Raw genomic sequence first — 12,596 nt, 5'->3', positions numbered from 1 at the left:
AGTGCACGTGAGCACTAAGAGGATTGTTTGGTGCATCTGGGACCATGTTTTATGGGCAACTTGAGAGACGGGTGGGTCTTGTTGCCCACATACCTCACTTCTGGGTGTGATTAGGAGGATAAAATGGAGTCCTTTGTTTGGCATATGGTCTGTGTATGGAGGGAGAAGGCCTCCTGCGTGTTGTTTTTCCAGACTGAGCCAGTGTGTTGGACGCTATCCAGCTTGTGTGACCACAGGACTGGCTAACCAGAGACTTTGCCTAAAGCACTGTTTACTTTGTTTTACCTGCACTAAAGGCTGTTTGTTTTGCTTTTGCTTACGGACGGTTTATGAGGTAATAAACCGACGTGGACATTTAAAAGAAAACACTTCCTGTATGCCTCCCGACGCACCAAACTGAGTAGAAATCCTAAAGCGTCTAAAAAGACCAGAATACAGTTGAACATAAGGAAGTGAGAGCCGGAGTCTCCCGATTCTTTGCGGGCTGCATAACATCCTTCTGCGGGCCACATATGCAGGCCTGGATTAGATAATACTAATTTATTATAACATAGTAACCGTTATTTGATGTGTATCCTGCATCAAATTTTAGCAGTTTTTCCCTCAGCATTGGAAGCATCAGTATTTTCACTTTGTAAACTCTTTCTAGATCTCCCCTCCCCTCTTCTAGACCCCCCTCATCCCTCTCTATAGAGTTTTTTAGGCAGTAGGTGTAATTTCATACCTAGCTGAGAACCGATCTGTAGACAGTTTTTAAGAATTTAATAATCAGTGCAGGAAACAAAAAGTGACTGATAAGTGGTAAAAAGCAGATTTCTCTAAAAAATATATATTGCAAAATGTCTTATCTTTTGGTTATACTACTGATTTAGTGTGGTAACTATTTAAGGACTCAGCTGTAGTTTTTATAGCCACCATTTTCAGGTTAAAGAATTTGTTCAATAACATTTTTTGGGAGTGAGAATGGAATAAAAATTTAATTTTGTCTTTGGGTATTGTTTAACACAAACTATAAAAACATGTTAACTGTATTGTATGGATCATAACACATATGAAATACCAAATATATATTTTTTATTTATGTTTTAGTTCTTTTTACACAAAAAGCATGTTTAATAAAAGCCCCCATCAGCTATGGTAACCTTTTATCGCAATGAGTGCCAATGGGCTGATAGGGCAACCTCTATGTCTTTTCCAAATAGTTAAAGGGAATCTGCCAGTAGAATAAACCCTTGTAAGCCATCTATATGGACATGAAGGTCATAGGAAGCTGAGTAAAATGATACCTTGATATCTGTAATCCAATATCTTATTCCAGAGAAATCCACATTTTCTTAATATGCAAACAAGCTGTTAAGATCTATTGGTTGGACACAGATCTACCTGAGAATCTGCCTCCAGAGCTTATTTTAAATGAAAGGGGGCATTACCAGTGTGAGACATGTAATTTACACAGAACAGTAGAACTGAACTTTGTCTCATTATAAACATGTTTGCAGCAGCAGCTCTCACAGCTCTACTGTATTGCAACACATACTACCTGTGAGATGGAAGCTGAAGTAGTATAAAAGGACAGCTGCAGATGTTGTTTAATGCTTGTACTGTGTCAGTTGCAATCACACACAACTCTGCAGTGAGATCATGTGTCATCCCAGGTGTGGGAAAGACTTAGTGAACACAGAGGGAAGAGGGAAAGGGAGCCCAGACGCTAGAGAAAGGGGGGAGTGGAGACCTCCTAGTCTGGTCTAGTGTCACCCTGTCTCAACTACCGTTCCTATATTGGCTCCTCGCCAATCGCCGCACACGTGCCTCACCCTGACTTTCCCTGGCGTATGGCTAAGGCTAGGGAAAGGAGGAGATGAGCAATAGTCGATCCCACCAAACTTTATAGACAACAAGGGTAGACAAACAGGGGGAGAATGCTTAGCTTTAGACGGCTCCAAACAAATGCGCACTCGGCCTCAAGCTCCAGAGAGGACGAAGTACTGCTCTTGCTAAACCTTCACAAGTAGTAATGAATATAGCTGGCACCTCCCTCTCAGACACACACAGGTATTTATACACCCAGGCCAGAGAGCTAATTAGCCAGAGGGAGGTAACCGCTAAGTCCTAGAGACCGCCTTTCATCTAAGAAGATGTCTGTAATGCCAAACGTAGAGATCTCCTGCGACCAACTGCTGGGCGACTGTCTGTCACCTCTGATACACCCGTGACATCTTGAGAGCAGACTGTCAATCATTACATGTCTCACACTGGTAATGCCCCCTTTTATTTAAAATGAGCTCTGGAGGCAGATTCTCAGATCATTGTCCGACCCATAGATCTTAATAGCTCATTTACATACAGTACAGACCAAAAGTTTGGACACACCTTCTCATTTAAAAATTTTTCTGTATTTTCATGACTATGAAAATTGTACATTCACACTGAAGGCATCATCTATGAATTAACACATGTGGAATTATATACTTAACAAAAAAGTGTGAAACAGCTGAAAATATGTCTTATATTCTAGGTTCTTCAACGTAGTCACCTTTTGCTTTGATGACTGCTTTGCACACTCTTGGCATTCTCTTGATGAGTTTCAAGAGGTAGTCACCGGAAATGGTTTACACTTCACAGGTGTGCCCTGTCAGGTTTAATAAGTGGGATTTCTTGCCTTATAAATGGGGTTGGGACCATCAGTTGTGTTGTGCAGACGTCTGGTGGATACACAGCTGATAGTCCTACTGAATAGACTGTTAGAATTTGTATTATGGCAAGAAAAAAGCTGCTAACTAAAGAAAAACGAGTGGCCATCATTACTTTAAGAAATGAAGGTCAGTCAATCCGAAAAATTGGGCAAACTTTGAAAGTGTCCCCAATTGCAGTTGCAAAAACCATCAAGCGCTACAAAGAAACTGGCTCACATGAGGACCGCCCCAGGAAAGGAAGACCAAGGGTCACCTCTGCTTCTGAGGATAAGTTTATCCGAGTCACCAGCCTCAGAAATCGCAGGTTAACAGCAGCTCAGATTAGAGACCAGGTCAATGCCACACAGAGTTCTAGCAGCAGACACATCTCTACAACAACTGTTAAGAGGAGACTTTGTGCAGCAGGCCTTCATGGTAAAATAGCTGCTAGGAAACCACTGCTAAGGACAGGCAACAAGCAGAAGAGACTTGTTTGGGCTAAAGAACACAAGGAATGGACATTAGACCAGTGGAAATCTGTGCTTTGGTCTGATGAGTCCAAATTTGAGATCTTTGGTTCCAACCACTGTGTCTTTGTGCGACGCAGAAAAGGTGAACGGATGGACTCTACATGCCTGGTTCCCACCGTGAAGCATGGAGGAGGAGGTGTGATGGTGTGGGGGTGCTTTGTTGGTGACACTGTTGGGCATTTATTCAAAATTGAAGGCATACTGAACCAGCATGGCTACCACAGCATCTTGCAGCGGCATGTTATTCCATCCGGTTTGCGTTTAGTTGGACCATCATTTATTTTTCAACAGGACAATGACCCCAAACACACCTCCAGGCTGTGTAAGGGCTATTTGACCAAGAAGGAGAGTGATGGGGTGGTACGCCAGATGACCTGGCCTCCACAGTCACCAGACCTGAACCCAATCGAGATGGTTTGGGGTGAGCTGGACCGCAGAGTGAAGGCAAAAGGGCCAACAAGTGCTTAGCATCTCTGGGAACGCCTTCAAGATTGTTGGAAGACCATTTCAGGTGACTACCTCTTGAAGCTCATCAAGAGAATGCCAAGAGTGTGCAAAGCAGTCATCAAAGCAAAAGGTGGCTACTTTGAAGAACCTAGAATATAAGACATATTTTCAGTTGTTTCACACTTTTTTGTTAAGTATATAATTCCACATGTGTTAATTCATAGTTTTGATGCCTTCAGTGTGAATGTACAATTTTCATAGTCATGAAAATACAGAAAAATCTTTAAATGAGATGGTGTGTCCAAACTTTTGGTCTGTACTGTATAAGAAAAAAGTGTGTTTCTCTGCAATGAGATCGTAGATCAAGGTATCATTTTATTCAGCTTCCTATGACCAGCATTCCCATATAGAGTGCTTAGGAGGGTTTATCCTACTGACAGATTCCCTTTAAGATACTCTGTTCACTATTGACTGCAGCAGCTACGGCGTAAATTTGAACCCCAGCAATACATGGCTATGCTTAACACCCACAGTACTGCTTCTGATCTTGTTAGTACAGTATTCACAGTATAATTTTGATGAATATATCTGTCACAATTATAGAATTTTTCCTTGAGTATGACATGGATGGCGGTGGGAGTTTGGGGTTTACTAAACTTGCATCAGAAGTTTGTAGTAGTTAGGCTTTGTAATTTAGGTGCCTCATACATTTTTCACTTCTTAGTCCAATGTTGTGGAAAGGACCACATGACTTAGCTTTACACAACTGTTCTTGCCTAACCACACAGCATGTCTGAAAGAAGAGGCTCAGATCAAATAACAATGGCAAACACATTGCAGTTTTACCACAATCTCAAAGGCCACGAAAAAATGGACTGTGAAAACAATGTGGCCGGAACATGTGAACACATCCATATTGATGTGTTTTATTAAGGTGTTTTGCTTTGTTTTGTTTTAAGAAAGAATACTGATATTAAAGAAAACAACATAAGAGAACCATTTAAAGGGAATCTGTCACCAGGTTTTTGCCACCTAATCTGAGAACAGCATAATGTAGGGATAGAGACCCTGATTCCAGTGATGTGTCACTTACTGGGCTGCTTAGTGTAGTTTTGATAAAATCACAGTTTTATCAGCAGGAGATTAACACTAGATGACTACTGTAGGGAATCAGCTCTTTGGTAGTCGGTAGCACTCACACAAGTATGCCGTTTCTTTGCTCAAAAAGGATAGTTTATTAAACTTCACAAACTTTCAGTCTACAGTAAAAAAACAGCTGCCAATCAGTGGTGTGGGCAGAGTTATACAGAGCTCAGTATTCAGAGAACTGGTGACTTTAATCAAAATGACAGCAAGCAGCTCAGTACGTGTCACATCATTGGAATAAGGGTCTCTGCCCCTGCAATAAGCTGATCTCAGATGGGGGGGTAGCTAAAACCTGGTGACAGATTCCCTTTAAAGAAATCAACAAAGCTGCAAAATGCAGATATTTCAAAAGCAGATACACAAGTATACAATATAACACTCTTCTTGTACCCCTTTATTACAAGGCAAAAAGTACTGCATAAACAAAGTTTTATCTAGTGTATTGACTGAAAACTTTCACATATGCCAAAGACGTAGTTTTCCTCAATGTCCAATTTAGACAGCTTCATCTTAGCCATATGTTCTCGTTGCAAGTCGTGGCCAAATTGTAGGTCTCATCATCTGAATTTACAGCGTCATATAAGTCTGTTAGTTCGGGTCATGAGACATACGGGCAAGCTAGAATGTCATACAGACTAGATATTACCGTTGCTCTATAATGGAATCAATTAGCTCTTACAGTATTATAGACACATCATAGCTATGAATAATAACTATTATACATTATTATTGTGACACATCATAACAATTTAAGATGTTTATTTCTTTTACAGGTTCAATCAATTGAAGAGAAACTTGATGTCCTCCTTGGTTTTTATTCTCATTGTCTGAAGAAGGGCCCTACCAGCTCTTCCACCTTGATGTCCATGCAATTGCCACTGATAGACCATGATATGACATCTGATTACCATAGTCCTGTGGATCAAGTTGATATATCCGTGTCTGCACAGACACTGAATATTTCCCGTTCTGACAGCACCAATATGGACTGAAGGACCCGCAATACAGGGGTAGAGTTGCCTTGTGCCTCCAGCTACTCTACCGGTAATTGGTAGAGTCACAGGTTTTCCAATACAGCTCTAGGAACTGACACCATTTCACGGCTGGATTGGATCTAGTGCTCTCTGCATCTTATAACATAATGAATATAGATTATTATTATGCAATTTCAAGTCTTCTGGAAATGGAGTCCAGTATTGTCACAGAGAGGTGAGACGGACTTGTGGAGCCATATTTCTCTCTGTGCTGTGCTGTCTTATGGTTAGGAGAGATGAGTTGTTGAGTCTGAGATATCATGTTATAAGGTCACAAGAACGAGCTGCACTGTGGCCACTGTTAGCAATCCACTGAATTTCTGCATTGTCCGTTCTTGCTTTTATGTCTTGCTAAGTTGGCGGGTGCCAGTTTTACAGCACTCAGCCTGTAGAAAGTGCCTCAAAGATCTTATTATGCAGATGCTGCTCCTGTCAATCTTTCATCTCCTGAGTGTGGGGCAGCACGTGCACTGGTGCACACCAAACTTGAGCTCCTTACTTCTGGTGGCTTTTTTGAGGGAGGTATTTTGCTCAGCCGAGACACTGAGACAAGCTGATTTATGCATGGATTACAGTGATTCAAGCTTCATCTCCAGGGGTAAAGGAGCATCTTCCTTATCAGTTTCTGCCACCTGCTGGAGTGGAAGAAAAGTAGAGAATTTAAATGTTCATGTGAACTATTGTATGGATGTCTACACTCTGAGATGTGTGCTCGTGAGATGAATGAATTACCGTTATGTAACAATGTAATATGACCTAGCTTTTGTAATGGGGTGTTTGTGTAAATATATATATGTGCATCGATACAGTGTAAATGAGATAAACCAGACTAAAGACTGACTTGTACTTATGAACAGGATGAGAGTGTACTTCATACTCCTGTCCATGATCTCGGCTTCTGAACAGTAAGTGCAGTGTTGTTCTGTATACAGCATTGTACTATAATGGAAAATCTCCATGTTTGGGCAGCAACAAACAAAATATATAATACAGACTGGCAAACTTAATTAACCCCATGTCATATCTGAAATAAAGGAAAATAGATTATAAAGCAACAGCCACAGACTCAGTAATTGGATAGCTCTTGGTACAGGTCATTTACTTTACACAGTGCATATTTGGAAAGAGTGGCTGATTTGGTGACACATTAAAAATTCCTGAACTGCATCTATATCCTCTTTATTTTTTTGGTTTGACGTTTTAAAGGGAATGATGCTAGTTATTATTCACTGATCAAACTGCAATGGACTATGGATATACAATTGTTCATGTCCCACGAGAGTAGAATAATACAATGACTTCCATAGGCAAATGATTATAACAGTGCAAAGAAGGTATATATTTTGCTGCTTTGTATTGTTATACCAAAACCACTCAAAGCAGTAAAGATCAGAAAGGGAATGCGCCAATTAGTTTAAACTAGGTTTATTTTGTTCATTGTATTTTTAAAAGAATGTTTGATGATGATATTTGTTTTCAATTTAAATATCATTATCTTTATAAACAAATAGAAATGTAGTAATTTTCGCACTGAACACTAAGCCTAATGCTAGACTCGTGCTTCCTGTTCAGAGCAGAAGACTTTTCAGCAGTTTCACAATCATCACAGGCAGGATTATAAATACAGATAATACCTGAAAACAGAGCCGATAACACGGAATCCACCATTAACAATTGGTGATGTGATAGCTTCCCTTCTACCCTCCTTCCGCAATGACTTCTGCCCTGATAACATTTCCAGATAACGCTTCTTTATAAACAAATGCAGTCTGAGTCAGGGTCCGATTACACAGACCAACTGCCAGCACTAAACGACTGCCGATCAATAAACCTTTACTGACCGCGGTGGTTTAACAGCGGTAGTTTAGCAGCCTGTTTACACAGGCAGACTGAAGCAAACAATGACCTATTACAGATTGCTCAGTGCACATAGGCTGATTTAGTTCTCGTCAATGGGAGTCCTGTTTATACAGGATGATGCACCGCCGAGAATATTAATCTTTTGTGCTGCACAAAAGATAATTTCACTTGAAGAATGAGTGTTTTGTTGTTCATCAGATGATCGGCAACCTGTTTACACTGAAAGATAATTGTGAGCAGAATGCTCGTTATCCTATACGTTTAAGTGTAAATGCAGCTTCAGTTTGTTGCAGTTAATGTCCATGTGAAGAACAGGAAGTAGGGGTCTAATATTAGGCCTAGTGGCTGGTATGTATTTTTTTTATTTATATATATATATATATATATATATATATATACAACCTCAATCCATGAACTATAGCTAGCATGTACCCATGCACAGTAAATAGTTAAAACCTTTAAATTATGAAGTTACTATGGTAAGGAAGCTCTCCCAGCAAAAAAATTTCTTCCCCTAATCCCTTTTAAATATGTATGTGATATAGAGTAGGTGCATTAAAATACTTATGGATTGCAGTTTCCCTGGCTTGCAGTGCTACGCCGCTCCTTTTCTGGACCACGTGACTTCAGATCAGTTTAGCCTGATCACACAGGATGTTTGTGTGGACTAGAAGTTGCTTTTACAAGGCAAGTCTATGGACCCCCTTTCTGAGACTGCATAGGCTTGGAAGTAGCCCACCGCACACCAGTTCCCAAAGATGAGAAGTGCTTATTTGACCCAGAAGTAGACTGGAGTTACACTTGAAGCAAGGGAAAATGGCCATAAGTATTTTAACACTATATCACATGCATATCAGAAAAAGTTTAGGGCATAAAAATTTAGCAAGAAATGTTTCTTTAAATAATTCTAACAGACAACCATAATGTACACATTCTAGTGGTGACTTAGTTTTCAGGGAACGCTGTGGAGATTGGAGTGGTAAGTTTCAAATAAACCATGTGTAAATAATGTCTTATCATGAGAAAATAAATCGGCCTTTTCTGCCATTTAAGACTTGTTGGCACTCACTACATATAGTACCTCTAGTGTTATTTTTATATTTTAGCTTATAGGCTACTATGGAACCAAAAACACCCCTATATGGAAGCTTCTATCAACCATAATGTATGTCCATGTGTGAGCCCAGTGTTTCTAAATGTGAATGATGGGAATATCTTTACACAAACCCCCATTTCGGAGATGGTTGTGCATGCATGGATCTGCTGCAGCCATTGTGTGTGTGAGGGAGTGGAATGTGTGCAGCTGGATAGTGTATGGTAGGATGTCATATATTATGTGTATGTACATGGGGTATGAGCCCTGGTCAGTGACTAATATTATTTGCACAGCTGTCTCTCTAGGAGAAGCAATATTTAAAGATATGCAAAGCATTGTGCTTCCCTGCATTGCTCTGTCTTCCGTCCTCTTCCCATAGCACACGGCATGACGCCCCACGTCCTAAGCATGTACCGGCTCCATTCCTTCTCCACCGGTTTACCTCTAGTTGTTCTTGCTATCTAGTCATTTCCATCACATCTTTCCCTAGGTCGGCAAGCTGCTGCAAAGCCTGAGAAATCTGATCTCGTAATACATAACTGGATTACAGGAATTTGTATTTCTGATCAGAAAAAGGAAAATGTCACCTAATATTATAAGATGTATTACCAGATTAACACCCATTTATCTACCATTGTCATTATGGACTGCTGTGTGAAAGTCAAGACATGAGGTCAGAAGAGGAGTGCCAGCATGTATTCTGATGTACAAACAGACTGATAATGGCAGGCCTCCCATGTAATAAGTCTTAAAGCCATGAACTTTTATCCTAGTAATACAGAAACATGCAATGAATACTGAGGGACCTGATACACAGTTGCAAAACTAGGTCAGTCTTACTGAAATTGGGACAGCCTGAGGCTATGTGCTGCAAAAGTCTTTAGTACACAAAAAAAAAGTTACATTTCCTTTTAGCAAATCTGACCGAAATGTCTCCCTTGTGACAATGTACGACTTTTATTTCACTAGTTCAGTTCGTACCGGTCAACAAATCCTCCTATAATTACAGTATGCCATTACGTAAGAAGAGAGGATTGTGGTACTTTTAGTCGATTCTCCTCTCCTTTGTGTAGTGGAAACAGTCAAGACGTAAATGTCTGATAGGTCATGAATTCTTGCTATCTACCTCACTGAAGACTACTGTCCTCTTTTGTCAGTATTTTACAACTAGTAACATTTGTCATGCAGCCTGGTACCTGAAACATCTTTACACCCAGCAAGCCCCGGCATACGTTTTATAATGTTACATGTAATTCCATATGTAAAGACACATATTGAAGTTGTTCCAATAGCCAATAAGTGTTGGTGTTTCCTGATGTGTTAGTTCATACAGTAAGGTGAGACTATGAGAGGTCCAGTTATCTTCTGTCCGCTTGTCTTCAGCTTTCTATCTGCTTTTCTCCACGATCTGCCTGCAGACATTGAGGTTACTGTGCAGGGGCAGCCATCACAAGTCACAATTCCCCTATAAGCAGGAAGACGTGCAGATGAAGTATCCTATCTGTGGGCCTACAGCTATCTCTGGTTCAGTACTTGCCCACCGGCTGCTGGACTACTATAGAGGTAAAGCTGGAGTCCAGTAGTATCCTGAACACTTTTATAGAGAATGTCCCCTGTTCTCTTTGACATTGGTGGTACTGAGCTTGCAAAGAAGAAACCTGGACTAGTTCGAATGCATTCTTTAGAAAAACTAAAAGTAAAATTCAATTTTTCATTGCATCATACGAGGTTTACACACAATGAGGAGTATTTACTATGTGTAGGGCACACACTTTGACTAGGATCCTTTTAATTTTTCACTACTAGTTAAAAGGAAAAATGTACAGACCGTGACTCAAGGGGTAGTAAATGGGCAGCAGTGTGAAGCACTGCCATTTTGTACGTGGCCTATCCTTTTTTAGGACGTATATAAATGTACTGCACATTGTAAAAGAACTATTTGTAGTCAGAATATAGCCTATAGCAGGATGCATTTTACAGTGTTTTTGCTGCTACCTATTGGATGCTGAAAGCAATGCAGGTGGCTCCAACATTAGGCACAACCTACAGAAGGGCATCTAGTGCTTGTATGATGTTAATGTCCCAAACAGCAAGTTATCACATTGTATTGATATTAATGCTCAAAAATATAGCTAGTTTTATATATGGCTAGGATTCCCATAACAATCTTGTTCTCAATGCAGAATTTTGTCCCTGCTGAAAGGTAAGGATTTGTTAATGAGATTTAATTCTGGAATCTCACTTTGCGACTCCTTGCCTGTTCTGAGGTGTCCTCTCTGGTTGGTGTCCCCTGCATCCTGGTGTCGGGATTATGATAGGATCCTGCACTCTCTTCTTGAATGCTCTGCATGCACAGGCATGGACCTAGGGTCTGCATCCAGTGTAAGACGCGTCCCCCAATAACTGACATTTACCTGCTTCTTCCTCAACCTGCAAGCTCACCTGAAAGAGGACTCATTTTCTAAGGGGAAGAATAACTGTAGTTAGAATGTGGTTAGGAGAATGCTTTAAGCTACTGAAACTTGACTTGGAAATAGATGCGTTTGCAATAGAACAAATATGTACCTCACTAATTTATTGATTTCATTAAAATTTTGCTTAAAAAGTTGGATGTCTCTGTTATTTATTTATTTTTATACAGGATAATTTTTATACGTGGTTAGTTATATTGTAAACTATAAATATTGCTAGCAGTATATGCAAATATTTCTGTGGTGGCACATCCATAATAAAAAGGAAGCCCATGGGTGCGGTAAGTTGGCAACTATAGATAAAACTGTCAACCTGCAGCTTTGATCCAAGCATTAATATAAAAAGTGCCAGGAGTTCATCTTACTGAAGCAGGCACCTGTGAAGACATGAGATTCATTCTGTGTATGCAAGCACCATTACCAATAAGCATTAATACAAAAATATATGTACTGTCTTATCAAACCATCTGCTGATGGATGAAGTACTGGTGCTCACCACAAGATGGCAGAAAAAAACTACGTCCCTGCTTCTGGAAACCAAGTTGTATCTAAATACTACAGGGGAATTTAAGAGCAGGAACCAGAATATTTTACCATTCCGCTCATGATCTCAGTCGTGTATCACAACAGTCTTTTGATCTGGCCTTCTTTTAGGTTTCTGGGTTAGTGCTTTAAGTATTAGATGCCTTTGTTAAGGATGTTAGACACATATGCCCTTTTATCTATAAGTCTCCCCCTGTTCTACAGTACAGACCAAAAGTTTGGACACACCTTCTCATTTAAAGATTTTTCTGCATTTTCATGACTATGAAAATTGTACATTCACACTGAAGGCATCAAAACTATGAATTAACACATGTGGAATTATATACTTAACAAAAAAGTGTGAAACAACTGAAAATATGTCTTATATTCTAGGTTCTTCAAAGTAGCCACCTTTTGCTTTAATGACTGCTTTGCACACTCTTGGCATTCTCTTGATGAGCTTCAAGAGGTAGTCACCGGAAATGGTTTTCACTTCACAGGTGTGCCCTGTCAGGTTTAATAAGTGGGATTTCTTGCCTTATAAATGGGGTTGGGACCATCAGTTGTGTTGTGCAGTAGTCAGGTGGATACACAGCTGATAGTCCTACTGAATAGACTGTTAGAATTTGTATTATGGCAAGAAAAAAGCAGCTAAGTAAAGAAAAACGAGTGGCCATCATTAGTTTAAGAAATGAAGGTCAGTCAGTCCAAAAAATTGGGCAAACTTTGAAAGTGTCCCCAAGTGCAGTTGCAAAAACCATCAAGCGCTACAAAGAAACTGGCTCACATGAGGACCGCCCCCGGAAAGGAAGACC

The 12,596-nt window shown here is 40.1% G+C and overlaps 1 protein-coding gene across 3 annotated transcripts in view; it reads left to right on the top strand.

The window, feature by feature from the left end:
• Nucleotides 1–11,393, top strand: part of KCNQ4 (potassium voltage-gated channel subfamily Q member 4) — a 313,669-nt gene extending 302,276 nt beyond the window's left edge. For all 3 annotated transcript variants that reach the window (XM_073665725.1, XM_073665727.1, XM_073665726.1), the window contains one exon: nucleotides 5,569–11,393. In XM_073665725.1, the coding sequence (XP_073521826.1) occupies nucleotides 5,569–5,787 (219 nt within the window). In that variant the 3' untranslated portion in view covers nucleotides 5,788–11,393. The remainder of the gene's footprint in view (nucleotides 1–5,568) is intronic.
• Nucleotides 11,394–12,596: the final 1,203 nt, after the last annotated feature.

Source organism: Phyllobates terribilis, unplaced genomic scaffold (assembly GCF_046119375.1).
Source record: "Phyllobates terribilis strain yellow unplaced genomic scaffold, ASM4611937v1 Scaffold_2__4_contigs__length_985480577, whole genome shotgun sequence".
NCBI lineage: Eukaryota > Metazoa > Chordata > Amphibia > Anura > Dendrobatidae > Phyllobates > Phyllobates terribilis.
Note: the sequence above shows the minus strand (reverse complement) of the source record. Positions and strands in the feature narration are given on the sequence as shown.